Source organism: Echiichthys vipera (genome assembly GCF_963691815.1).
Source record: "Echiichthys vipera genome assembly, chromosome: 23".
Lineage (NCBI taxonomy): Eukaryota > Metazoa > Chordata > Actinopteri > Perciformes > Trachinidae > Echiichthys > Echiichthys vipera.
In genome coordinates, this window is record NC_139848.1 from 2,743,404 (window position 1) to 2,770,618 (window position 27,215).

The 27,215-nt window shown below is 43.9% G+C and overlaps 2 protein-coding genes across 3 annotated transcripts; one reads left to right on the forward strand and one right to left on the reverse strand.

The window, feature by feature from the left end:
• Positions 1-345: 345 nt before the first annotated feature.
• Positions 346-12,706, forward strand: obsl1a (obscurin like cytoskeletal adaptor 1a). 2 transcript variants are annotated; one of them, XM_083938051.1, is made up of 25 exons: positions 346-760; positions 1,459-2,713; positions 3,482-3,751; positions 3,851-4,111; positions 4,239-4,544; positions 4,715-4,981; positions 5,075-5,350; positions 5,548-5,662; positions 5,847-6,007; positions 6,132-6,404; positions 6,518-6,793; positions 6,905-7,180; positions 7,270-7,545; positions 7,633-7,908; positions 8,006-8,275; positions 8,376-8,642; positions 8,719-8,988; positions 9,078-9,344; positions 9,892-10,158; positions 10,312-10,424; positions 10,654-10,807; positions 10,985-11,146; positions 11,307-11,411; positions 11,502-11,768; positions 11,894-12,706. In XM_083938051.1, exons 2-25 carry the CDS (start codon positions 1,552-1,554, stop codon positions 12,169-12,171), a joined length of 6,615 nt encoding a protein of 2,204 aa, XP_083794177.1. In that variant the 5' UTR covers positions 346-760; positions 1,459-1,551; the 3' UTR covers positions 12,172-12,706. The 2 variants fall into 2 exon arrangements, with proteins under 2 accessions (XP_083794177.1, XP_083794178.1); XM_083938052.1 differs by having other exon boundaries at positions 1,536-2,713.
• Positions 12,707-13,557: 851 nt separating this feature from the next.
• On the reverse strand, positions 13,558-25,220 carry LOC310964651 (carboxy-terminal domain RNA polymerase II polypeptide A small phosphatase 1-like). The gene is made up of 7 exons (XM_083937859.1): positions 24,631-25,220; positions 18,332-18,480; positions 18,114-18,215; positions 17,446-17,502; positions 16,814-16,906; positions 16,434-16,619; positions 13,558-16,316 (listed from the first exon to the last, which is right to left on the reverse strand). Exons 1-7 carry the CDS (start codon positions 24,701-24,703, stop codon positions 16,188-16,190), a joined length of 789 nt encoding a protein of 262 aa, XP_083793985.1. The 5' UTR covers positions 24,704-25,220; the 3' UTR covers positions 13,558-16,187.
• Positions 25,221-27,215: the final 1,995 nt, after the last annotated feature.

Genomic DNA, 27,215 nt, shown 5'->3' on the forward strand with positions numbered 1-27,215 from the left:
TTTATAATACTGATATGTTTCTAATTTGACCTTATTTATGAGTCAGCATGACTCATGACACAGGGAAAGGCAGGTGGGGTGTGCTTTCTCTTCTGAGGTTTAATCGTCTAATCTACTGAGCTGAGTGATCCATCGCAGAGCTCGGCCTCCCCTCTATCTTTAGTTTAGCCACGGTCTGTGAATGGAGAGCCTAAACTTTATCAGGCCCACTGTCATCGAAGCTGCTGGTATTTTTAGTTGGTGGCTTGCAGTGGCAGCAGCTGCAAAAGCATTTAATGCCCCCCTGCCCAACCCCCCCATTCCAACTCCCTCTCTCACTCTTAAGCTGTTGGACAATGACGGTATCAGAGCTGACGCATACACCAAACACTCAGCTCAAAGACTGTGGTCAGTTTCCTCTCTGCCACCTGCAACCTAACAACAAACTGAGGGGGACGCAACCAAGACCTGATGATATCTGTGACTATGGGCCACCAAGTGTGAATAGAAGACTTTTCTTGCTACGACTCTCAGAGACCAGGAGGTGTGTCGGACGTGAGCCAGAAACCACAAACAACAAAACAGAGACTAGAGCTGAGGAGTCTCACAGAGCCTCACAGAGCCTCACAGAGCGAATATCTGTCATTTCTACCAGTCAAAGGATACTTTAAAGAAGAGGCAAAGCTCACATGAATTGGCTGATGCCATCTGGATGTTTTCAGGACATCATTTTTAAGGAAACCCCACAGCAGGATGCTTTAAACTCTCATACTGTATAGCGGTAAGTTCAGTTTTCACAATGCTCAATGAGAAACTCAGCCTGTCTTATGTCTTGATCATGAGACTTTAGAACTATCTTGCATGCTACCCGAAGAGCTATTCTCTAGAAAAGCCATGAGGACAAGACCATAAGATCCATGCTGTTGAGAGGATGTGCATCAGATGTTTGTGTCATACAGCAGGGACGGTTAAAGCCAAAAGAAAGATGGTGACAACATGAGGGAAAGAAATGACAGGCAGACACGATAGAGACTAATGCGTTCCACTAGCTACTGCATGATCAAACCATGCAGAAAGACATTATCAAGAAATAGAGTCTTGAACGACTTGGACAAAATGAAAACATGTCAGTTTTGTCTTAGTTAGTGGCTGTGGACTGCACAGTTTGTGTGCTATGTGACACATGGTCTCTGGTGTCTTTTTTTGGACAGACTACTTTATAAATACACTCTTCAATGAGTTACAGCACCAGCTGAGAGATGGCTCAGAGTGGTTCATGTTTGCTCAAAACCTACTTTACTAAAACAACCAAGCGTGGGATAAACACCTTACTTATCATGTTCAGATAAGCCTCAGTAACTTCACCAACTATTTTGAATATTGGAAACATTATTATACACTCCTCTTTGCATTTAAGATAACATTAAAATTGGTTGCCTAATTAAGTGTAATGAAGTATACATTTTCTTTATCTGACAGCTCCAACGCCACCAAAGATAAGAGACTCTTATTAGGGCGATCCAGCGTCAAAATAAATTTCTTCATTCAATCAACAGAGAGGGGGACTTCATCATGGATATTTTTGGAGGTGCTCCTCGCATTTTGGGCTACCCACGCCCTGTGGTGGCACTGTGTGGCACAGATGCCACATTGAGGTGCCAAATCGGTGGGGACCCTCGTCCTGATGTGATCTGGGAGCATAAAAACATCCAGATCTTGTCTGATGGACACTACGAGCTTGCTGAGGAGGGAAAAGCGTACCTGCTGACCATTACTGGAGTTACTCTACAGGATGCTGGCCAGTATATATGCAAGGCCAAAAACAGCATAGGTGAAACCTATGCAGCTGCCTCTCTCAAAGTGGAAGGGCAGGTCCAACCACAGGAAGGTGGGCAAAGGCAATTAGGGGTCAATGGTGTGGAACAAGTGAAAGAATACAGAGCATTTGAAGGACAGCAGAATGGCTACTGCACAGTGAAAAATGGTGAGGATGTGAATGGAGAGCACAAGCAGAAGTTAAGCGCAAAACAGGAGGTTGATCTAATGTCAGATGATAAACCGCGATTCCTCATCAAGCCCCTCTCTTTGCGTGTGGATCGGGGAGAAGATGCTGCCTTCTCCTGCAAAATCTGGGGCACTCCTCTGCCCGCGGTAACGTGGGAGAAAGACGGGAAGAAGCTAAACGACATCTTTGAGAGTGCACACTTCAGTGTGAGCAATCAAGATGGCGGCTGGTTCCAGCTGAAGATCTACAGGACGCGCATGCCAGACAAAGGTGTCTACACCTGCAGAGCCATCAACTGCAGTGGTGAGGCCTTGGCCGGTGCTGTCCTTCTTGTCGAGCCAGTACCGGAACGAGAGGAGAATAAAAAGTCCTCAAATGGTAATAGCAACAGCCAGTGGTCGCCGAAGCAAAGGGGTGGGGGGCTCAGTTTGTCGAGGCTCATAGAGGAGCCACCTGTCCGCGCGTCTAAAGCCAAGAAGTTTGCAGTGGCAGAGGGGAAACACGCCAAGTTCCGCTGCTTTGTGACGGGGAAGCCCAAGCCAGAGATCATTTGGAAGAAAGACGGGGTTCCCCTAGAACCCGGGAGGCGTCATCTGATATTTGAGGACAGAGAGGGCTACTACACGCTGAAGGTTCTATACAGTAAAGTGCAAGATACAGGACTTTATGTGTGTGCAGCATCAAACGCCCTTGGAAACACCCTCAGCGTTGTTCATCTGTCTGTCAAAGGTAGGACATAACTGCCTGCTTTTCCTGCAATTATAACTGGCTAGACACACTGATTTCTACATGGAAAACCCACACACAGATAGGTCCGTGATGTATGAAACTGTCTGAATCTGGGATTTGCAGACTGTGAGTGGTACTCTGCAGTTTCAGACAGAAATGCTCAGCCATAGCATTGACTGCTCACTCTGTCCTTTAGCATATACAAACAACATAAGACCTATAAAGCAAGCTTAAAAGCCTGATTTTCATCCCTTTAAGAAAATACAGATGTTCAGAAAGAATGAGTCATTTTGTCACTGATGTGACCAACCACAAGCTGCACTTGTAAAGGCTAACTGCTTTACTATGATGCATGGCATCACCGTTTGAAGTGGCTAATGACTTTGTCCTAATCCCCTCATAATGGGCAGATCATTCTCAGGGTCACATGCCTTTTCATATGCACAGTCCTGCACTGTGCCAGTTGCCACCATCATAAGTGTCAGTTTAGTGATGGGGTCAACATGCCCGTCCTTAATGATCAAATACCATGGAGTTACTGTCACTGAGCATGACTTAATATGTATTCAGTGGTGGCATGAGAGATTCCAGCGAACTGAAAGTGTTTATACAACAACGCATCTTTGTAAAAAACATTGTAACACTGCAGAAAATACTTTGTGTTTTAATAATCCCTTTAAATCTTTTACACAATTATTTCATGGCAATTTAAGCCACGATTGAAAATTGTAAACTATATTGAACTTACCCATTTAACTTGTTCTTCAGGCCCAGCTGTGCGGTTCAGGCGCCCATTAAGAGATGTGGAGGTGAGGGAGAACGATGTCGCCGTACTGGAGTGTGAGGTACCCGATGAGACGCTCCCCTCTGCCTGGTACCTGGAGGACCAGCGGCTAATGCCCAGCAGTAAATATGGCATGGAGCAGAAAGGAGCCACGCGAAGACTGACCATCCATGATGTTGGGACTGACGATGATGGAGTTTATCTCTGTGAGATGCCAGATGGAGCAAAGAGCATTGCAGAACTATCAGTGAAAGGTATGTTGAACTGAAAGTGATTATGCAATATTTTAGATTTGTGGAAAAGCTGATATACAATACAAATGACCGTAAGTAAAATAATTGTCCTACTTACAGGTACTATTGTTCGTAAACTTCCCCGAAAGCTGGAAGTCCTTGAGGGTGAGAACGCTGCGTTCTGCGTGGAGGTGGAGAGCGATGACATGGAGATCCACTGGTACAAAGACGGTTTGATGCTACATGAGACCCACCAGACGATCCTGAAGTCATTTGGTAAAACTCACATTTTGGTCTTTGTCAACGTGGCCTATCAAGACTCGGGGGTAGTGACCTTTGTCGCAGGAAGATCCAAGACTTCATCACGTCTCAAGGTCAAAGGTACATTAAAGGAAACACTAACATGTTTGTTTCACAGTTTCCAGAATTGGTTTGCAAAAGATTCTAAGCTTTGAGTTTTAGTTCTTATAATTTAAAAACACAACCATTTTATTCTTTGCACTTTTAGCTACAAGGCATTGCCCTCCTATCTGTCCTGTGGGAGTGAAAATGGATGCAGATCAGCCCAACAGCGCACTGCTCACCTGGGTTCCTGCCCCCAACAGCCAGACCTCCACCCGTTCCATCTTTGTCGTTGAGAGACAGGAAGTAGGCTCCCAAGAGTGGCAGAAGTGTTTCACCTCAGAGACAGCCACTTCAGCCGAGATCAACAGCGACAGCGTGCCGTGCGAGGGCGACTACCGGTTCCGTGTCTGTTGCATCAACAAGTATGGCCGAAGCGGGCACGTGGAATTTCCCAAAGCTGTCCATCTAGGTGAGGTACTGACTGTGAAGTAGAATTGTACATAAGTTATCTCAGATGAGGGACTGCGCTTGAACACACCAGCAAGGAAAAGTTTGTATTGTAATGAGTGGGACAGTAATGATGTAAAGAACGCAGCATTTTATGTAAACGTGTGAGTCAACTTTTTCCATTTTCCTTAGTTCCTGGGCCAAAGATCTGCAGTAGGCTCAAAGGCTGTGAGGTGATGGCGGGAGAAGATGCTCGCTTCTCCATCGAATTGTCTGCCCCAATGGTCGGAACCTGGTTTATAAATAGTGCTCAACTGCAGCATGGCGGGCGATATTCAATACAACAGTCCCAAACACGTCACTCATTAGTTATCTGTGAAACCTGCACTGCAGAGGACACAGCAGAGGTCACATTCATAGCCAATGGAGTCCGGGATTCAGCTGTGCTGAAGGTAAATGGTAGGTGTAACTCTGTTATTTCTCTTCCTTTTTGCATGTGATTGTTGCTGATGATTCTTTGGAGTTTATGTTTTTGTGTTTATTTCTTTGCAGCTGCTGTGGTGAAATTCAGTCCTCTGTCAGAGTCAGACAGCAATAAGAGGGTGGACATAAGTGATCCCATTGTACTCTACTGTGAAGTCTCCCACCCATTCGCAAAGGTATCCTGGTTCAAAGATGGAGAGGAGCTCCAGGTGACCGATGGACTCAACATCCAATCAGATGGGAACATGAGGAGGATTGTGATTCAGTCAGCTGATGCATCTCACTCTGGAGTTTATACATGCCAAACTTCAGGAGACGTCATCAAATTCAACGTGGATGTTGCAGGTAAAAGGTTTTTGCAAAGTTGATGAAGTCAAGTTGCTCATTCACTTATTTAATGAGCAATATGAAATTATGACCTTTGGTTGGTACTATGATTTACCCAAATTGTAGTAGGAAAATTTCTAGTTTAAAGGAGGCATATTCTAGTTCCTTGTGTTCGGGCCTTTCACATCCATCCCTCTCACCTCCTGTTCTTTCAGCTCCTTCTGTGGAGTTCTGTCCAGTCCCAGAGGAGGACCTCCACAAGAGCAGCATGGAGCTGGACCCTGTGGTGCTGCTCTGCCACGTCTCCGCAGACGATGCTGAAGTCACGTGGTAAGACAATGAGGAGTTAATTCTGGTTAATGAATATGAAAATGATCTACTGGTGCTTGTATGTATGCTCTATTTTTAATTCTATGTTTTAATTAGTTTTACAGAATTGTATGATTTTGTTTCCAGTTTGTTATTTGAAACCCAGTGTTTTATAGTTGCCTGTGCGTGATTTGGTGTGTTCAAGGTTTAAGGACGGCTGTGAGATCCAGCCCAATGACAACATAACTCTGCAGGCAGAGGGAACCATGAGGAGGCTGATCATCCGCTCCGCAGAGACCTCAGATGCTGGCAGCTACACCTGCCAGACAGGAAACAACAGCATTGAGTTCACTGTCAATGTCCGAGGTACAGGGACCTTTATAACTGCTGTTGTTCCAAGTAGTGTTTCAAGAAACATAGAGTTGCTACTAAAGTACAGAACATCCACATACATAAGCTATATTATGTATCTTGCTTCCCACAATTACAGAGCCTCCAGTGATGATTGTGGAACCTAAGGATGATATTGTGATGGAGAGCTATATCTCAGAGGAAATCCACCTGCAGTGCGAGTTGTCTCGTTCTAGTGGGAAGGTGCGCTGGTTCAAGGACGGCCAGGAGGTGGATGAAAGTGGCAACATCCAGCTGATATCTGAGGGTCCGTACAGAAGGCTGACCATCCTTAGTGGCTCGGTAGAGGATGGCGGAGAGTATGTCTGCGAAACTGATGGAGACTCTGTCTTTTTCCAGCTTAGTGTCAAGGGTAGGACTGAAATTTGCCTTTGTGAGCACTTCTGATTATACCATACACCTACCGTAATACAACTTTCTATAGTATCTAAAAGGTTACATTGATCTATCCTCCTCCTGTTCCAGAACCACTGGTAAGGGTTATTTCCCCCACTGAATCTGAGGTGGAACTGACCCATTTGGCCTCTGAGAGGCTGGAGCTCAGCTGTGAGATCTCCCAAGCGGATGCCCCTGTCCGGTGGTACAGAGACAGCTTGGAAGTAGAGGAGAGCCCTAACTTGATCCTGGAGGTTGATGGGGCCCGGCGCCGGTTGGTTATACCCGTAACCACTGTGGATGACACAGGGGAGTATGTATGTGACACTGAAGATGACTCTGTGGCCTTTCTGGTTACTATTGCAGGTAAGAATACAGAAAGGGGGAACTGTTAAGCATCCTGATGAACAGATGCTATAATTTTGATAATGTTTCTACAATATAACTCTTTCCTCTTGATTCCTTCGTTTCATTTAGAGCCACCAGTGAGGCTTACTCGTCCCGAAAACACGCCTGACAAACTGGAGAGTTGTGCGGGCAAACCAATTGTGCTGGAGATCAAAATATCTCGGCCAAGTGCACAAGTCAAGTGGTGGCTAAATGGCAGAGAAGTAGAGTTGAGCAGTAACGTGACCATCGAAGAGGATGGGCTCATCCATCGTCTGACCATCCACTCTCCCACCCCAGAGGATTCTGGGAAATACACTTGTGATGCTGTTGATGATAAAATTGATTTCCAAGTCAAAGTTTCAGGTAAGAGACAATGTCAAGTCAGCTTTGGGGTTAGTTTCTGACCACCATAATGTCACATTGACTGTGAATATGTAATTCTGCATTTTCAGAGCCTCCAGTGAAGATCCTAAGAAAGACAGAGATTAAGACTAATCTTAAATCCATGATTTCTGATGACATTGTGCTGGAGTGTGAGCTCTCCAGAGCCAATGCTGTAGCCAAATGGTACAAGGATAACTGTCGTGTTAAGGATGATGAAAGGTTTTGCGAAGAGGAAGAAGGTGCTTTCCGCTCCTTAGTCATCCTCAATGCTGAACTCGGAGACTCAGGAGAGTACTTCCTGGATGTCGGAGATGACAATATCAGCTTCCAGGTTACCGTAGAAGGTAAGATTTAATTTAGTGAATTTTATTAATACATGATTTGGCTTAAAAACTGTTCCTAAAATAAATCATCCGTCTCTTCCCCTCCAGAGCATCCAGTGACAATTGTGGGCAACTCAAATGACCCTGAATACCAGGAAATGGTGGCAGGAGACGAACTGATCCTGGCCTGTGAATTGTCCCGAGCCAACGCGCCCGTCCAGTGGTACTGCAATGACAGCCTGCTTACCAGTGACTCACGGACCTACATTGAAAGCTACGGCACTCTGAGGAAAATTATCATCTCAAATGTCCAGCCCTCAGATTCTGGGAAGTACGTGTGTGATGCTGTCAGCGATAAGATGATCAGTGTTGTCAGGATTCAAGGTAAAAACTCACAGTGATCTCAGTCTACAGGGATATGATTATCAATAGGATCACAAGATGACCTAATATTTGTCTCTCTTTTCCTTTTCCATCAAAGAGCCTCCAGTTACGTTTGTGAACAAGGAGGATGACATTGTTGTGACAGGCTACGAAGCAGAGAGCGTGACCTTGATGAGCTACGTGTCCAAAGAAAGTGCTCAAGTGCGTTGGCTGAAAGACTGGACGACTGTTGAAGGCGAACGCTCCCAAGCACTCGCGGAGGGCCATAAGCGCACCCTTACCATCGGGCCTTTGAGACGTTCTGATGCTGGGGAGTACACCTGCGATGTCAACACGGATCAAATCCATTTCAGCCTTCTGGTGAAAGGTTCAGATTTCAGTTTCATCTCATCATCCAATACAATTGTAAAACCCTTCTGTCTGGACTGAAAAGTCTATTAACGTCGCTCCGCTTTTTTCTATCACAGAAATGAGAATAAAGTTTGTGAGGCCACTCCGAGACACTGTGGCCCATGCTGACGGTATGGTGACCCTTTGCTGTGAGGTGTGCAAGCCAAAAGCAGATGTCCAGTGGCTGAGGAATGGTGTGGAAATTGTTGCAAACAGGAGGTTTTCCATTCGGGCTGATGGAGTTGAGCGAAGCTTGACCATCCACCGTTTAACCAAAGAGGATGCCGGAGAGTACGCCTGTGAGTCTAGAGATGACCGGACCGTGGCAACACTGAGAGTAGAGAGTAAGTATGTCTGCACCCATTTTTTTGTCTTTTCTTATGCAAATTAGCAGGTTCAATCACATGCTTGTCTCTTCAGTGCCTCGAGTGGTGGAGTTCCTCACAGAGCTCCACAACACCACCGTACTTGAAGGAGAAGATGCCACCTTCAAGTGTGTGGTTTCCCCTGAGGATGTCCAGTTGGTCTGGCTCATGGACAATGAGGCTATCGCCCTGGGTGATCGTTTCCAGGCCGACCAGAATGGCCTGTGCCACACCTTGGTTATCAAGAAGTGCCAGATATTGGACTGCTCGAAAATTACAGCAGAGGTCGAAGGACAACTGAGCAAAGCAAGCCTCAAAGTTCAGGGTAAGACCATTTAATGAGGAGACGATACAGTTATTACCATAATCAACAGCATTGTAACCTTTATTTCTAACTTCCCTCATTATGTTCAGAGGCTCAGGTAATGTTTACGAAGAAAATGGAGGCTGTCATGGCAGAAGAGTTTGGTGACGCCACCTTGGAGACAGAGATCAGCCTTGAAACAGGAGAGGTCCAGTGGATGAGGCAAGGGGTGGTCATCCAGCCTGGTCCCCGACACATGCTGGCTCAGAACGGCTGTAAACGCAGTCTGACCATCCAGAACCTGACCCTGTCGGACCGGGGAACCTATCGCTGTGAGACTCTGCATGACCGGACACAGGTCAAGCTCAATGTAGAACGTAAGTGGTCCAAGGTGGGGTGTGGATATGTTGCCAGAGAAGTTTATTATTATAAATATACATTTGCATGTTTGCTTGATAAATTACCTAAATTATTTATCAATTATCAACATTGTCAGACTGATACTAAAGAACTAAGAAACTTACAATCCAAATAAGATTTTTGAATACCTTCTGATGTTTGGAGACTGACACAGAGGAGCTCTGGAAAGCTAAAGAACAGTACATGTTGTTGTATTTCACAGTATGTCACAGTGCAAAAATATACTAAGAATAGCAGCGCCAGACCTGTATGTGTGAAAGGCTTTTGAAACACAGCCGTGCTGTTATACAATAGTGTACTGAATGACTCTGAGACAATGGACCATGGAGCTCCTGTGGGTGTAGTTTTTGTAATGTGATCAACGGACCTGGGTCCACATTTGAACTTCCTTTTGTTGTATTTCAAATAAAAAACGGTAGGATCACTAAAAAGAAGTACACCATTGTATGTGTTTGGAAAGCACTCCCCTCACGTCATTCCTCTCCCTCATCTTTTCCAATCCAGCGCGTAAAATCTCCATCCGTAAAGGCCTAACTGACCAAGAGACCTTTGAAAGAGAGACCGCCTCCTTCGAAGTGGAGCTCTCCCACACCGATGTGGAGGGAATTTGGCAGAAGGACGGCATCCGGGTGAAACCGAACAACCAGTGGCGGGTGAGCACCAATGGGCTAATCCATGGCCTCACCCTATCCAACCTAACGCTGGAGGACACGGGCACTATCGTCTTCTCAGCTGAAGGGGTGCGCACCAATGCCAGGCTCACTGTCAACGGTAAATACTGGCGTATGGACTTCCTTATTAAGTGTTGGTGATGGTGACGATGGTGGTAAATGAAACTAAATACATCTAAAGTGATTGAGTGATTCATTGGGTTGTAGATTTGTTGGTTCATTGGCTCATTATTGGATTTGTTTTAATTGACAGAAACTCCCGTGTCCATCTTGAAAACGCTAACTGACGTCCGCGTGGAGGAGGAGTTTCCAACCACTCTGGAGTGTGAATTCTCCAGACAAAACATTGACGTCAGATGGTTCAAGGTAAAAAAAACAAACAATGTTCTTGACAATGTTACGGAAACAGGATTTTAGATTTATGAGTATTACAGGGGTGAAAGTACGAAACGACTTGTGAGCTTTAAAGAGGTGTACAATGATATTGAATATTGAATTACATTTTATATGAATTGAAAAACGACTTTTAAATCGGCCATTGTGTCTGAGAGCATTAAGGGAATATACCTCTGTTTCTTTTGCTTCTGTGAATCAGAACGGGACGGAGCTGAAGCCGGGGAAGAACTGTCGGATCTACTCCATGGGCCGGAAGCGGTTCTGTCAGATCATGCAGTGCTCCGTGGCTGACTCCGGCACCTACACATGTGACACAGGGGAAATTAACACTGCCTGTTCACTGGAGGTTTATGGTAAGTGCCTGAACACGGGCAACTGATATTTAGGATCTCATGTTGTGTTATGTGTGCAGACACTGTTACATCTTATTATATATCTCCACCTAGAGGTTGGAATGAGAAGGTTGCTTATTATGTTTATGTTTTGGGCTTTTACTGTTGCTGATCTACATCTCTTTACTAACCTCACAGAGCATAAGTTGGAGATAGTGCACGATCTGGAGGACCTTTACATCAAGGAGGACCAGAATGCTGTCTTCATGTGTGAGGTTTCTCTGGAGGATGTCACTGGAGAGTGGTACAAAGACGGCCACAAGATCCGGCCCACTAGCACCATCAAGATCCGCACTGAAGGTCAGAAAAGGAAGGGGGTCAATTACTGAATTATGGGGGTCAATTACTAAGCACCTAGCTTAGTCACAAATGTTCCAAAGGTGTAGAAACATCCACCTCGAACCTCCAGATCAGCTTCAATTTAGATAGACTCTACAAATCTGTTGTTGATCTCCTTCAGGGACCAAACACTTCCTACTGATGTGTAACGTCATGGCTGAAGATGCCGGGGAAATCCACTTTGTAGCCAGGGATGTTGAGTCGACAGCTTACCTCGAGGTAGAAGGTAAGTCCATTTGTGTACTTTAAGAATATCTTTTATCATGTTAACAGGTTAAGAATGTACCATACAGTAAAAGCTTCCTCTCTTCTTCAGAACTCCCCGTTTCCATCGTTAAACCCCTGCGAGATCGAACAGCCCTGGAGAAACACCGCGTGATCCTTGAATGCACCGTCTCCACGCCTCGCGCCAGCGCCACCTGGTACAAGGGCAGGGAGGAGCTGGTCCCCTCGGATCGAGTGGAGATCCTGGCAGACGGCTGCTCCCACAAACTGGTGATCCAGCAGGTGGCTGTGGAGGATGAGGGCACCTACAGCGTTGAGGTTGGGGAGCACACGTCCAAAGCCAAATTGATGGTGGAAGGTAAATCGGGTTGAGAGATTATAAAACCACACGTGTTTGGATGTGTTGGTTTTAAACAATACTAAAACTTAGACTTCTCTATTATTTTTGCCTTACCATGATAACACTTCTTTTCCTCTGTACAGCCCAAGCCCTTGTCATGGTCAAAGAGCTAGAGGATGTGGAGGTCACTGAGCCTGAGCCTGCATCTTTCCAGTGCGAGGTGTCTGTCGACATAAGCAAGCCTCCAGTTTGGACTCTGAACGGGGAGACCCTTCAGCAGGGCCCCTCGGTCCGAATGGAAAACCACGGGACGGTCCACAAACTCATCCTGAAACACACCAGCGTGGACATGAGCGGGTCGGTGAAGTTTACCATGGGCAAGGCCAAGAGCAGCGCCGCCCTCACCGTTACTGAAGAGTAGAGGAAGAGAGAGAAAAGCGACGTGACGGAGAGAAAGAAAACGACTGAAAAAATGGGAACTGCTCAAGTCGGCATCCATTTGTCATGTCAGGCCTTCTGAATGGATTCAATTGAGGGTGTTCAGTGAAGTTGGACAGAAAACATTTGAAACCTGAGGCATGTTACTTCAGTCCAGTTATTATTTTTTTACTGTGGTATATTTATTTGCAAGATAAAGAAAGAAAGATTTATAATTGACCCTACATTCTTGCATTGTGAAAGTCCCCCCCCCCAATAAAACACAATCTAACAGAGATGAATGACATGGCGTTAAATAGATGGCACTAATCCATGAGTCCATGACAATGCACTTGCACATTAATATCCATATCAACACTATATAATAAACTGTGGTCCTTTTGCATGATCATTTATGGTTTGATTTAAATGTATTTCAAACATGTAGAAAAGAAAACACAAAAGGTCAAACAGGAAATAATATAATTACAAAACAAGGACGCATAGAAATGCATTAATAACTTTTAAATATTTTTTTTTATCCTACTCCTTCTCAATAAATCGTTGTTGGAGAGTTAACGTTAACAGTTTCCTGTCATACATTTGCTTTTGTTTTGGAAGTAACGTAACGTTAGCCTACGAAATGCAATGTATTTATTGTAGCTATATGTTTAACGTTAAAGTAACTCCGCACCTACCAGTATAAGCTAGTTTAAAAAAGAAGTACTGGTTAAAAATAAAAATATAACCTTTATACTTATGTTTACTAGCAGCAACGTTAGCTGCTAACGTTAGAGCTAACTGCGAGTTCATATTGGACTTACACTCATCTGCCTCCGCTGGTTCTGTAACTAGGCAACCACATGCTAACGTTAGCCAAATAAGGGGATTAATGCTAACATTACAGCTTGTTATGCTAGTTTACAGCTAGCTATGCTGCCCCCTACAGGCTGTTTATAACAACAACAACAACAACAACAGTTAGCTAGGTCAAAGGTCTCGTAACTTTAACAATATTTTTATATTACAAAATGCTTTTATTAAATATAACACCATCTCTAAACGTAGTAATATAATTTCTGTTAATTATGCGGTTGTTAAAGTAGAGATAGGGAATTAATGAATTATTGGAAAATGGTTTTATTCCAGTATGTTTTAGATAAAGTATGTTTCTGTTTATTAAAGTACACACACACACACACACACACACACACACACACACACACACACACACACACACACACACACACACACACACACACACACACACACACACACACACACACACACACACACACACACACACACACACACACACACACACACACACACACACACACACACACACACACACACCAAAAACAATACATGGGCCGTCTTTCATTTAGCGTTTATGGGGAGGCATTGTTACATACAGTCCAATTTGGTATGAAAGAACGAATGGTCAAAAGACTTAGGTTACATCTAATCAATCGTGAGTACAGTAACATGAATATTCCATATATTAATGACAATTTGTTTGCTTTATTACTGTGCAAAACAAAATATACATATCTACTGAATGTGTGAGAAGTACAGTATCAGTGAATGGGCCCTCGGAGTGACACAACACTTGTTTTATACGTAATCAGCTGACAAAAATGACTTAACATTCCTATAAATACTCCTGTTTGCCAATTCATTAGAAATAAGTTATCGGCATTGAACCTAATGGAGACATGATCATGGCTTACATGAAACACACATCCAAACAATGACCCTGTTATGTGCCTACAACAGTAAGATACTATCATTTCATCGTTTGCTCGCGTCTCTGATCCGTATTACCTATTGATATACGAGGTAACCAAGCAGCTCTTGCATGAAAATGGCAAGAACGACGTTTCCCCTTTGGAAAACTAACTGCAGACACAGAGGAACACTTCAGGGCAAACACAGTAATTATTTAGAAAGAAGAATTTGATTGACAAAAACGTGTTAAACATAGAGAAATAACGTAATAGCTCTTAATATGGTGGACCTAATTGTCATCCCTGCTTCATGTAGGTAAAGTCACATCACAAGCCCGCTATGGAGGCTCTTCGTCAAATCCATCATTCATCAGTGTCAACACGTGGTATTGTCAACGCATACGGGGGAGATAACAAGAGGCTACTTAAAACATCACCAGGTAGAGATACAAAAGCAGAACAGATTCAACGTGGTAACGAGAGTTTAAAAGGGAAATTCCAGCCTCGAATCTACTTTCTCTGAACTTCTACGTCTGTTGGCGAGGAGTGTGTCGGGAGCGACTACCTCTGGCAACCACGCAACAGAAAAGTGTCATTTATGGTCCATGTTTTGGATCCATTAGTCTCCAGCATAGCCGCATTAGGACGATCTTAACGTTACACGTCCGTCCAACAGTATAAAACCTTCCAGCCGAACAACAGAAAAGGACCAAGGTGTGAAAATAAATCACCGTAGATGTTTATTAACAGTGTGTGTGTTTCAGGGCGGAGTTCTCCTTTCCATCTGGACTGAATTAAACCACTTTTTGTTGTCAAACTTGCGTCTGCTCAACACACACACACAGACACATTTCATTACACACTCCTGATATTTGTTTCCAGCCTATGTGTACCGCTTGGGAAGAAACAGAGAAAACATTGAAGCTCATGAGACCAAGCTGAGGAGCCGAACTCTAACCTATCTGCATCATACAACTCTCATTCTATTGCCGTCTGTAAATGCTGTGGGGAAGTTCAAGTTTTGTGCGTGGCTTTAAAACAAGGACCCGTCGGAGGAGACGATCATGGTCCTCTCGTCTCTGGGGTCAACTGTTAATGACATCCATCGACACGCGGGCGCAGATACACGTTGGCTGTCCATCGATCTTTAAACCACCTCCACGCCCGATAAACGTAGCAGCTGCTCTTTCACTGTCATGTGCAGATGGTTTGATATTCTATATATTTGATATTATTAGTGTCTTACTTGGCATTTTAATAGGGCTTGGTTCCATATTTTAAGAAGGTATTAGATTGGTGAATGTTGATTTTCCCACTGCCTGACCCACGGCTGCTGCAAAATGACTTTTTTCCCCTCATCTATTTTGAAATAAATAGCGACAATCCCAAACAATGATCCTCATTTATTATGCCATGCTGTTTTGTAAGATGCGTTTAGTATACAAAATGTGCTAAAAGCTATTTCTACACTGCGGTAAAAGGGAGGACTGTACCTGTAAAGTGCTGTCCAATCATTTAGTTATTAGTGATTTCAACTCCTGATCATAGAACTATTTTTTTTTATATCAGATGCATCCATAACACTGTCTAATCATTCAGTAATAATACCTTTTGACATGGCTCTAAAAACTCTAAAATGACAGCCAAGGGATCACATCAGTTCGACTGCAGACAAATAGTGTGATAATTGACAAAATTAGGGTGTGTGACAGAAGACAGTTACTCCAAGACATCTACAGTACGTATACACCATCTGCTCTTTCAATGACGAGACTCATTCAGTTTATTTGCATGTGAATCTTTCCAGAAATTCCTTTCCACTTGATTCCCGCTGACCGAATCCTGCATCTTTAGCAGGATCGGACCGGTGAATCCGTGAGAGAAGTCCGGTACCCAGTGAGCGTCCAGAGGATTCATGACTACAGACTTCTGCTTTGTTAACTCTACTGCAAGTGCAGCGACACGCCGCAGAAATGTCCTTCAACATTAACCCGCTCGTTCACATCAGCTGGTCGGTCGGCTGATAGGAAGAAAAGTTTACGATGGCAGATTTCAGGGAGTTTTTCCTCTTTGACCAGGAGGTAGCGGTGATGACGCCGTCAAAGTCGCTGAAGGCTCCCAAATGTGATCTCGGTTTGACCCTGGGGAGGTGAAGGCCCCTGTCAGCTGTGAGGCAGTCTGTTCTGGTGGGCAGTGAGAGCTGGAGCTGGTGCTGGAGCCGCGCTGGTGTGGATATATCCGTTTTGTACGCCGTTTTTTGTTCAGAGCTGAGAAGAGAAGTCAAACACTGTTAGCTTGCGGCGCCTTGGTGCTTGAGGACTGTGTAGACATTATCCACTTTGCTCAGCCTCTCAAAGAAGGGGATGAGGTCCAGCAGCTCGGTGTCAGACATGTCGTCGAACCACGAGGCCACGGGCACCTGCAGGAAAATACGAATGATGAGAAACCTTCTTCGCAAGGTGAATGATAATAATCACAGTTCCCAAAATAATCACTCTCACCATCATGACTCAAGCACTCAGTGTGTTCTACTCACTGCGTTATCGGGGTGGAAGATGTAGGAGGCAGGGGAGTTGTCCACGATGATGACCTTGTTAAGGTCGCGACCCAGGCGACTCAGGTCCTTGACGTAATTACCGCGGTAGAAGACGCAGGACTCCCGGAACAGGCGGGAGCGGAAGGCTCCCCACTTGTCCAGCAGGTCGGAGACGGGGTCTGCATACTGCAGCGACAGCAAAAACATTCAATGGATGGATTAGAGAAGTTCCTCAGCTTTTTTATAACACTGCAAACTTTCACAGGATCTTTTTTGCAACACACAACACAGATAAGTGCTAAAATGAAATGTAACAAAACCCATGATTGTGCAGTTATTTTGACTCAGCAGCAGTTGTCTGCAGCGCGGTGGTTTCTCACCTTGGCCAGACTGGCAGTGAACAGGACGCACTCGAACAGTTCTCCCATTCTCTTCAGGAACTCGTCGACATGAGGCCGCTTCAGGACATACACCTGGAAAACACAGGAAGTCTTAAACACGCTTCCTGCAGAGAAAACTTAACTGTCTGAGGGACTATGACACTTTCATTTGGTGTTAAATATAATCTGTACCAACGATGACGGGACGATTTCAAGGTTTACACTCAAGACTTGCATGGGAAACTAAATATAAAGATACAGATTACAGACAGGCGAGCATTTGGCAGGATGCGTTTCCTTGAAGTCCCTCCATGTTTTTCTTCTTTTCTGCGGTGTCGGCTGCTGAGGGGAGCGTTCCTGAACCAAGTCATCCGGAATAGGCTGTGCTTGTCTGAACAAACCTATCCTGGATTACTTGAATCAGGCCCAGACCCATGTATGTCATCCGACTCCAAGCAGCCATCTCCAAATCCCTTAAACGCTCACAGCACCTACTACACTCAGTAATTTCAACCGGAGAGCCCTGCTATCACACAACCACAAGAGCACCAAGGCACCGTCATGTTAGAGGCCGGCAGATGATGACAAGTCACAGTACGGACATATTTTTGCGTGTGTGGTGGTGACATTACCTGGTGTACCGTTCCATCTATTTCCACAGGAATGATGAAATCTGCATTGTTCACAGGCTGTGGGAATGACAAAGAAAAGAGTCGATTTTGAACAAACAAGATATCTCTGCATAAACAAGAAGGAGGTTTTTCTACTGCAGGGCGGGCATGGCTGAATGAAAAGCATCGAGTCACAAGAGAGTCTGTTTACTACTTGGACTGGAGACGCTCCGGGCTTGTTTTACAGAATACAGAATTGGTCTTTTACCATATAAAACATGAGCGTGGTATTACTGCAGGACGGATGCAGGTAGAGACAAACAGTCTGCAGTGTGTGTGTGTGTGCGTGTGTGTGTGTGTGTGTGTGTGTGTGTGTGTGTGCTTGTGTGCACATGGAGGAGCGACTGTGTTTATTTGGGTTTAGGAACCAGCTCCTTTTGGGTTTGGCATGCGTTAGCGATGATGGAAATGTCACTGTCAGAGCCAACAACAACCACAAGTGGAAATGTTGACCTTACAGAGTGGGTTGTTTTTTTTTCTCTTACTATTTCACATAACTATCTAATGACGTAACGTGATCACAGGGGACAACTATGTGCTTTACGGCCCTTTTCTTTTCTTAAAAAAAGCTCAACCTGGACCAGCTCCACGTGGCTGTTTGTAATTAACGGAACCGTATTTGTCTTCACCTTAAAAGAGCTGTGAACTAACGTCTCGTCCAGATCTATAACCACACAGATCTTCCCGGAGTCTTTTGACTTTGCCGGAGGCAGCAGCGGCTTTGCCTGGATCTAAAGAGAAAAAAGGAAATGAGAGATGACAAAGTGAAGGTTTAACACAGATTTGATCTCTCCACTGTTGTCATAACAGGACAAAAAAGCAGCCGGTGAGACGAAGGGAAACGCACCTTGGAGACGGTTCCGTTCTCTTCCACCAGCAGAGGGGCATTGTTGTTGACCGGAGGGGGTTCAGGCTGGTCTCGACACAGGCAGCAGAAGAGGCTGGAGAGCAGGCCTCTGCTCCTGGGCTTCTTGGTGGACAGAGAGGGTGAGGAACCTGCAGAGGAAGAAGAAGAAGAAGAGGAGGTCACCAAGCTGCATTCCCTGGGAATACCTTACATATTTGGCTAACCGGCTCTTTTCCTCAACACTACCTAACTTAGGAATCTAGGTCGTCATTACCTTGGAAAACTACAAGGAAACATCTTTAAATTTGTTTCATTTTAACATATTTAGTTTACAATTCACGTGTGACAAAGACAAATAATGTCGTAATAACTGTATTTTTGTGTGAATTCTCGCGCTGATGACTCCACGGTGTCAGTGAATGCATGACGACAGTAAAAACAACATCCAGCAGCTTTCCTCATACTTTTGTCATGTGCACAAACCCTGCAGGAGACGTACGGCCCTGCCAAGAGCTCTTGCGTAACTCTGATGTCAGCAGCAGCAGCCTCAACCGCCAGTGAACATCAGGCACTTTAACCCCATCATAAAGGCATCATGAGCACATCATGAGAACGGTGCAGATATGACCGTTCATGAATATTGAATTCAGCACAATGCATGTAACGCTGTATGCCCTCGGCTGTGTGTTTTTCATCTTACACTCCCTTTTGTACATGAAGGTACGCAGTGTTAGGGTTACATAAGGATAGCCCTGTTTGCATATAACAGCAGTTATGATGCACACTGCAAATAATGGAAATAGTCTCCTTTAAATACCAATGCACGGCAAAATAAAAGTCAACCATTAACAGCAACCTACCTGTGCACACTACACGTACACTGGCAACTCTAACAATGAATTTGCTTGGTATGGAGGCCTCCTGACTTTACAACCAAACTGCTCCATGTAAGCAACAATATTCCTGACTCAACTTCTAGAGCCACAGTGGGTTGTTGAAAGTGTAAGACTCTTTACCGTCTTCACAGCACAGTTTGCAAACGACAACCACTGACACCTTGAAAAGCAGCTTTAAAGTGTAAGACTGGGATTTTTCAGTCCATGTGCACTTTTACACTACAGCGTTACAAAAGGCTCCAGCTGATTCCTGCCAAACAGATGATTAACCAGACGGACTTGGCAAACGGTGAATAAGGGTTTAGTCTCGCGCTCTTATCTCTGTCAATCACTGTGGAATGACAGAGGAGGAACTGTGCACCTGTGCAGCTCAACAGGTCCAGAGCTCCTTCCTTACAGTGTTTTACGGTGCTGCTTCTTGGTAAATGTGTATTGTGTTATTTGGTTAAGCATGTTGTACTGTCACCATTCATCTCAGTGGGTCGGAGCCCAAAAATGACAAGATTTCAAGCATGCAAGTGAGGTGGCAATCACCCAAAAGTGAGCTCATCTAAGACAAATTCTTTTTAAATAAAAATGTATGAGGCAATGAGGTATTTTGTCATTCATTCGTGACGCCATCTTGAAAGGTCAGCGGGCGTACTGGCTGACCGGGATCACTTCTTGAAGGCAGACATTTTTAAGGAGGTATCAGGGATTTTAAAAAAGGTTTTATTTGAATCATTGAGCCAGAAGAACTTGCTGGTCTCCAACCATTTCCACTAAAGTTTCCTCCGAACTCTTCTGTCTCATATTAGACTTTGTTTCGGCCTCTGTATGCACCGTGCTCCCTCTCTCCGTGTGTCCGGACGTGACTGTGTTACCAACGCACAAATCTCTGTTATGCATCTCTCTCTCTCTCCCCTCTTTCATTCCCCCTCTGCCACCTCCTGCTCCATTTGTAGATTCAAAACCCGTCTGACCCTCCGCTGGCCTCTGCCGCGCTCCGGCCAAAACAGGAAGAGGAAACAGACGGGTATCAGCGGAGGAAGCCACTTCCATCGTGTTTGAGTGCAGCGGGAGCAGCAGGCTTGGGTTATAATTATCAGAGTTCTTCACACCGAGTCCGTTTCTGTTCATTCATGTATTTGAGTGTCATCTTCCATTTTATCGTTTCTGTTATTTGAATCGTTTCTAATCTCAAATAAAAAAAGGTAATTTCCAATTTGTGCCTGATAATGTCACTGAAACAGAAACTGTTAACTTTAGCATTAGGAGCCTGTGAATGTTCTCATTTGTCCAGGTCGTCGTTATCCTCAAAGCAATTTCAGTCAAAAGCAACTGGACTTGGTTATTTGTCTAGGAAGACGTTTCACCTCTCATCCAAGAGGCTTCATCAGTTCATGTACGCATCTGACCAGGCTGGGACTGGACCAGGACCAGGACCAGGCTGGGACGGGATCAGGACCAGGACCAGGACCAGGCTGGGACTGGACCAACTAACTGGTGTGAGATCCAGGTATTTAACCTCTTACTTTAGCAATAGGAGCATTTGTGAAGCTGTGAAATTAATAAAGGATCTTCTCACGTATGACATTATTATTTACTTCCTGATATCTTCACTTATTGGGCTCTTGACTCCCTTGTGTCCCTTTCATTTGCAGCGTTCTCCCTCCTCCTTATTTGCTCCTTGGAGTCTCCGTTAGCGCCAATATTCATGTTTCTTGGTCTCGTGTCTTTCACCAGAAATAATGAGTGACTGGGTGCTGACCACTAAACACAGAGTGCACATTATTTCATAAAAAGGGGCATTATGAGGACGAAGGACGGCATTTGGCTGAAGAAAGAATCCAGACTGCTCCTGAAACCTGACACGTCTGGGTGCCGCGTCGCCCTAATAAAGTGTTTTATGATACTACTTCAAAACCTTATATCGTATTTACAGCTCGTCTAATTGGTACTTTCCAAGTGTGTCGTTCCTTCGCAGCCACAACAATGTGTCATTCTTAAAATAGGTTTCTAATAAAGCCATGGCTCACTGCAGCCCAAGGTATGCTTCGCCTCTGGCTGAAGGTCGCTCCTTCACACACATCACACATCATGGTCTGAAGTGAGCTATTACTTTAATAACATGGTCATCAAGCACAGCAATATGAACATATTCCAGTTTAAATGGGATTTATTATGAATAAGTAAGTGTTCTGAATAAAATGGGCCCTCCTGGACTGAGTCTGAGGCTACGGAGCTGACACTAACAGCATGTTTTAGGGCTGTAACTGTTATTTTCATTATCGATGAGTCTGTTCTTGATTCATTAGTTATTCCTTAATTTCATTCATGTCGTTTGCGATCATCAGGCAGCGAATCCTCTCATTTCAGAAGCTGGAACCAAACAATATTTGGATTCTTTGCTTGAAAAATGACCGAAACAATATCAGGAAAGTTGGTGATCAATCAGTTTAATCAGCTTAGCTCTAGAAATGATTAACACATATATGGTTTGTTCCAATTCAATGCATAAATGTGTCGTACAATTAAAGGAAAACCTAATTTTGCAGTGTTGTAAGTTGTGGTATGGACTTGAAACGAAGGTGAAACGGTCTGATACTCCTTTGTAACGTCTGCTCAGGGCAGAAACAGAGAGCTGCTCGTCATTCCTGTACTAATATAAGCACATTAATAATGCAGAGAAACATGTAGAGGCTTGAGACAAGCTTCAGTTAGTCAATTTATAAAACTCAGGATTCAACGTGGCTGAAATCTAAAACAGGACGCTGACCTCGACATGTGATCTCCTGTCAAATCACTTTACAAAAATGAATCATTCAAACGCTGCTTCATCGCTGCGGGACGTCAGCGCGGGATCCTAAACACTCGTGCGTGATCAGATGCTTTGCCTCATCACTTTGTTTTATCAGTGTGGATGATTCGCTGTAATCCACGCTCTCACTCACTGTTTGACAGCTGAGCTTGAGTCACATCGTACATTTGGGGCCATTATCTGGAGCCGCTGTGACCTCTTACCTACAGCACTGATCACACTGCCAGTGCTTTTTTCATTTTAAATAATAAGTGAGAAGAGTTCAACTACTTTTAAGGGTTGTAACTCTTTGGACGGAACAGCGTCTGAAACAGCCGTTCAGACTTTGACGTGATAATAAAAACGCACCAATAAAACTTTTTAGATTGGTTTGTGCAGTCGTCAACCTTTGGAGCTAAAATGAAACACTGTCTTTACGATTTTTAAAAAAGTGTGTGCAGACAGAACAGCTTCAGGAGTCGTCTGCTGTTCTTGAGATGTGCGTCCTATGTGGAGATGTGCTGCTGAGCGCGTCTGCACAAGAGGCTGGAAATAAGAGTAAATGAAGAATTAACCTGACCGCAAACAGAATAGCGCTGTCCTGTTATGGATCAGTGGGAAATGACAAACACATACTGGAGGTGTCCAGTGATCGTTCGAGTATATTTTGCTTTTATCGATATCATTCTAAAACAAGGACACCGATACAATCTAATACAATCACACAACTCAGAACCATGTATGACCCAGGGTCTCTAACAGTCTGATAAATCCTCCTCCTCCTCATCATCATCATCTAGTTGTCCTGTCAGGCATTGGATTGGATCGTCTTTAATGAACGGGGTCCTGAAAAGACCATATTGACATGATTTTGGCTTCAACGCTGCTTCTTAAAAAGAAAAACTGCATCAATCATCGGTGCTGATCTCAAATAACTGTGTGCATATTAAGCAACACCTTGTTCAGACCTGAAGTTGTGTAACACTTACTTACCACATCAAACGTGACATGACATTCTTCCGCAGACTTTGTTCTACATCTAAAGTATGTGCGTATATTTTGAGCTTCATGTGCATGTTTTAGAACTTAAAGTTTGAAACCACAGAGCCGACAAATACAGTTTCAGTCCTTTTGTCAAGCAGAAGGTTGTGTCATGTCGAGGGACGCGGGAAACTACAAAAGCAAAACCGTGAGGATCCTCTAAACGCAACCTGACACGACACAGAAGCTGAAACTCAGAGGTTTTCTTTTGATCCGATGAAGCTAACGCGCTCAGCTTATCATGATGTAGGATCTCTGTACGTGGGACAGAGTAAACACGCTGGTGAGACCGAGGCCGCGCGCCACGGCGAGCAGGCATGTTCACAAAGTGTGGGGACATGGTTACGTAATAGGTTAGAATACTACACATTCACACCGCCTGACATTTCAGCCACTAATCACCTACCACCTACCCTATGTGTGTGTGTGTGTGTGTGTACCTGCAGGAATGACTCTTTCGCACCAGGCGGTTTACATAAAATGCATTAAATATCCGACATTACGCCGGCTGGAAGGGACACCAGACCTTGGCCTTTCACGAGACTGGGGATGATGTCTGACAGGTCACCAGATTATTGAGTAACCTGCATTTACACTCTGAGGCGTCCCATTGGTTTGTGTACAGTGGCGGTGACAGAAATGCAACACAGAGCTGCTAAAGCGAGCGTTACTTTAGTTTCCAGTGGGGTGGAATGAGTCTCAGGAGGTCAAGTTTGGAGGGAATCTGTATTTCACAGGCCTGTCATTCACTTTAGGGAAACAGAGTCGCATTGGAATTGCATAAACAGCACTAAAATCACCATGACAACGAGACAGAAGAGATACGACCAGATAAAACACACACACACACACACACACACACACACACACACACACACACACACACACACACACACACACACACACACACACACACACACACACACACACACACACACACACACACACACACACACACACACACACACACACACACACACTGAAAAGTCCTATTTGATTATTATACTGATGCCAATATTCATGTATTATTATTTAATGGTATGAAATGTAGATCAAATTGCTTTACACAAGGCGCAACAATTGAATATGACAATAATAATAATAATAATAGTAAAGAGATTACAAATAGGTTATCTAGTAATAAAACCACATTTAAGACAATAATAGATGAGAAAAGCCCTAAAATAAAGCAAATGTGCTGCACTTTAATGGCCTAGATGGGTTTTAAGTAAGTTTGTGGTGACTTTCAGACATTTTCTCATGCTTTTATGGAAATATTAGAGGCATAATCGCGCACTGGTGTACGTCATTTCCTTTGCTTTCATCCCAGGCCAAAGGGCCGCAGCCATAATCTATGCACAAGTGAGAAACACGCACACAGTGACAGTTTTAATGCTCCGACACGTCTCACCCCTGTCTCCTGAGCGTGTTTTGGTGTAATGGTGCAGAAGTGGTTGAAGTGACGCAGAGAAAAGTGCGGGTTTTTGAGTTCAGGAGCGTCAACTCGGACTCTCGGGGCTGCAAAACTTTTTTTTTTGGGACGTGAACACACAAGAAAAAAAAACCCAAAACACTTCACTTACCCCTGTCCCCCGCGGCTTTAGTCCCCTCTTCATCCCGGCTGACTTGGGTGATTATTGAGGACGGGTTGTCCATCACATCCAGGTCCGGACCAGAGTGCTGAGCTCACACTTTAAAGTTTACACAGCGCCGCATTCAAACCCACTCAACATGGAAGAAAAGGAAGCCGAGGCGCTCCGGGAAACATCGCAACTAAGTCGGCTACAGCGCGTCCATTCCCCCCCGTCCGATGTTCGTGTCCCGCGGAAGTTTGGAGGCCGAAACTTCATCAAACATTTGTCAGAGGAGATGGCAACTTTGATTCAATATGGTGCTCAACTCCGCTCGCAATTTTAAGATACAAACACGGAGGTTTCAAGGCGTCCCATTTCACTTAAAGTGGCGCAGTAAGGGAACGGCTGCGCGCAACACCCGCCTCTCCTGGCGTCTGCGCGTTTGACGACGGTCCCTTAAAGTAACCCGAAACAAAGTTATCCAAAAACTATATTTGCAGCTTTCTGAGCGGCGCGTTTGTGTAAATGCGGATGTGTCGCTGCAGCAGATGTTGTGAAAAGTGGTCAAAGTTAGCGGAAACCTGCCCAACAGCGAAGCTTCTCTGTAGAAGTAGCGGCAAAGAAACGCCCAGTTTGGGCCCCCTTGAAACTGCCGAGCCCCAGGGAGCGTCGCTAAAGTGCCGTGTCTGACTCCGGCGGACCCTTTTCTCTCTCCCAACATACTGTAGCAGGGTCTGACTGCTTGTTTATGCACTTTTTTGTAAATAACATAGTCTGTAAAGTAAATATGTTTGCACGTTTTCCCCTTATTTTTCATATTTTCTCATGTAATTGTAATATTCAGCCTCATTTGTGACTATTGTGATGTTTCATTGTTACAACATCCTCTTCACAGAAGTCTTTGTTTTTTATGAAGTATTTTTGTTCTACTTTTGTATCAAGTGGCTAAAACCCTATGCATGTTTATGGCACACTTGATTTTATATAATATATGGTAGTGGGGGAAATAAATAACATATAATAATGCAATATGGCCGTGTCTGACTCCGGTGGACCCTTTTTTCTCTCCCAAAATACTGTAGCAGAGTCGGACTGCTAGTTTATGCACTTTTTTTTAAGTTTAATGTAAATAACATAGTCTGTAAAGTAAATATGTTTGCAGGTTTTCCCCTTATTTGTCATATTTCCTCATGTAATTGTAATATTCAGCCTCATTTGTTTCTATTGTGATGTTTCTTTGTATTGAAATGTTTGTTACAACATCCTCTTTACAGAAGTCTTTGTTTTTTATGAAGCATTTTTCTAATTTTGTACCAAGTGGCTAAAACTCTATGCATCTTTAAGGCACTATTGATTTTATATAATATATTTAGTGGGGAAATAAATAACATATAATAGTGCAATATACAATATGTCCAGAAACCTCTTCACAGAAGTCTTTGTGTTGAGTTTAAATAATGTGTTTTATTTCTGTCCTGTTTGTTTGCTTTAATAATTTTTACTATCATTATTATTACTATCTCCTTTTTAAATAATAACACATTCTTGTATGATTGTATAATGTCCTAAATGTTTTGTTTTAATGTTTAAGTTTAATTAATTTTGTCCTATTTGCTATTTTATGTTATTTTGGTTTTAATTTCTTGAAGCACGTTGAGTTCACGCTTGTCGTATATATATATAAATACATTTGACATGACTCAACTTTGTTTTTATGTTGTTTTTGTTGCAATGATTCAAGTATTTTTGTTCTACTTTTGTACCAAGTGGCTAAAACCCTCTGTATTTTCATGTCACTGTTGATTGTATATAATATATGTTAATGGGGGAAATAAATAACATATAATAATGCAATATACAATATGTCCAGAAATCAGTCCTGCTTGTTGATTTGCAAACGTGTGCATGTTATTAATGTGATACAATCCGACATATAAAATGGCAAAACCTCTGATGGTTGTCGTATTACAAACCTCTGTACTGTCACAAAATCTACACAGTAGTGTTGATGGTGCGAGCTTACCTTTTATTTTGAAAAGCTCCCAATCACAGCTGAATAGCTCCTTGATTTTCACTGTATGGCATTGGAACTACAGACCTCTACTACAGACCTCTACTACAAACCTCTACTACAGACCTCTACTACAGACCTCTACTACAGACCTCTACTACAGACCTCTACTACAGACCTCTACTACAGAACTCTACTACAGGCCTGTACTACAAACCTCTACTACAGACCTCTACTACAGACCTTTACAATGCAAAAACAGACATTTTTGACCTGACAAAGGATAAATCATGGGGTAAAGTGATAATTGTAATACTGGCTTTGTGTCATGTAAGTCAGCATGAACAGTAGTATATTAGTAGCTCTACATGTTGGTCAGCGTCCCTGTTTTAGTTTCATTCATTCATTCATTCATTCATTCATCTTCAACCTCTTGTCTCTGTCGGGGTTGCGGGGGGGCTGGAGCCGATCCCAGCTGACATCGGGCGTGAGGCGGGGTCCACCCTGGACAGGACGCCAGTCTATCACAGGACACATAGAGATGAACAGAGACAGACAACCATTCACACCTACGGGCGATTTT

Bases quoted from the DNA above. Each gene is read 5' to 3' on its own strand.
- LOC310964651 (XM_083937859.1), bottom strand. From the start codon at position 24,703: ATGGACAACCCGTCCTCAATAATCACCCAAGTCAGCCGGGATGAAGAG. The intron at 16,907-17,445 runs GTAATGTCACCA...TGTGTTTTCCAG, and splicing joins TAGATGGAACGGTACACCAG to GTGTATGTCCTGAAGCGGCC. The intron at 16,317-16,433 runs GTGAGTAGAACA...ATTTTCCTGCAG, and splicing joins TCTTCCACCCCGATAACGCA to GTGCCCGTGGCCTCGTGGTT.
- obsl1a (XM_083938051.1), top strand. From the start codon at position 1,552: ATGGATATTTTTGGAGGTGCTCCTCGCATTTTGGGCTACCCACGCCCT. The intron at 6,794-6,904 runs GTAAGAATACAG...CGTTTCATTTAG, and splicing joins CTTTCTGGTTACTATTGCAG to AGCCACCAGTGAGGCTTACT. The intron at 10,425-10,653 runs GTAAAAAAAACA...TCTGTGAATCAG, and splicing joins TTGACGTCAGATGGTTCAAG to AACGGGACGGAGCTGAAGCC.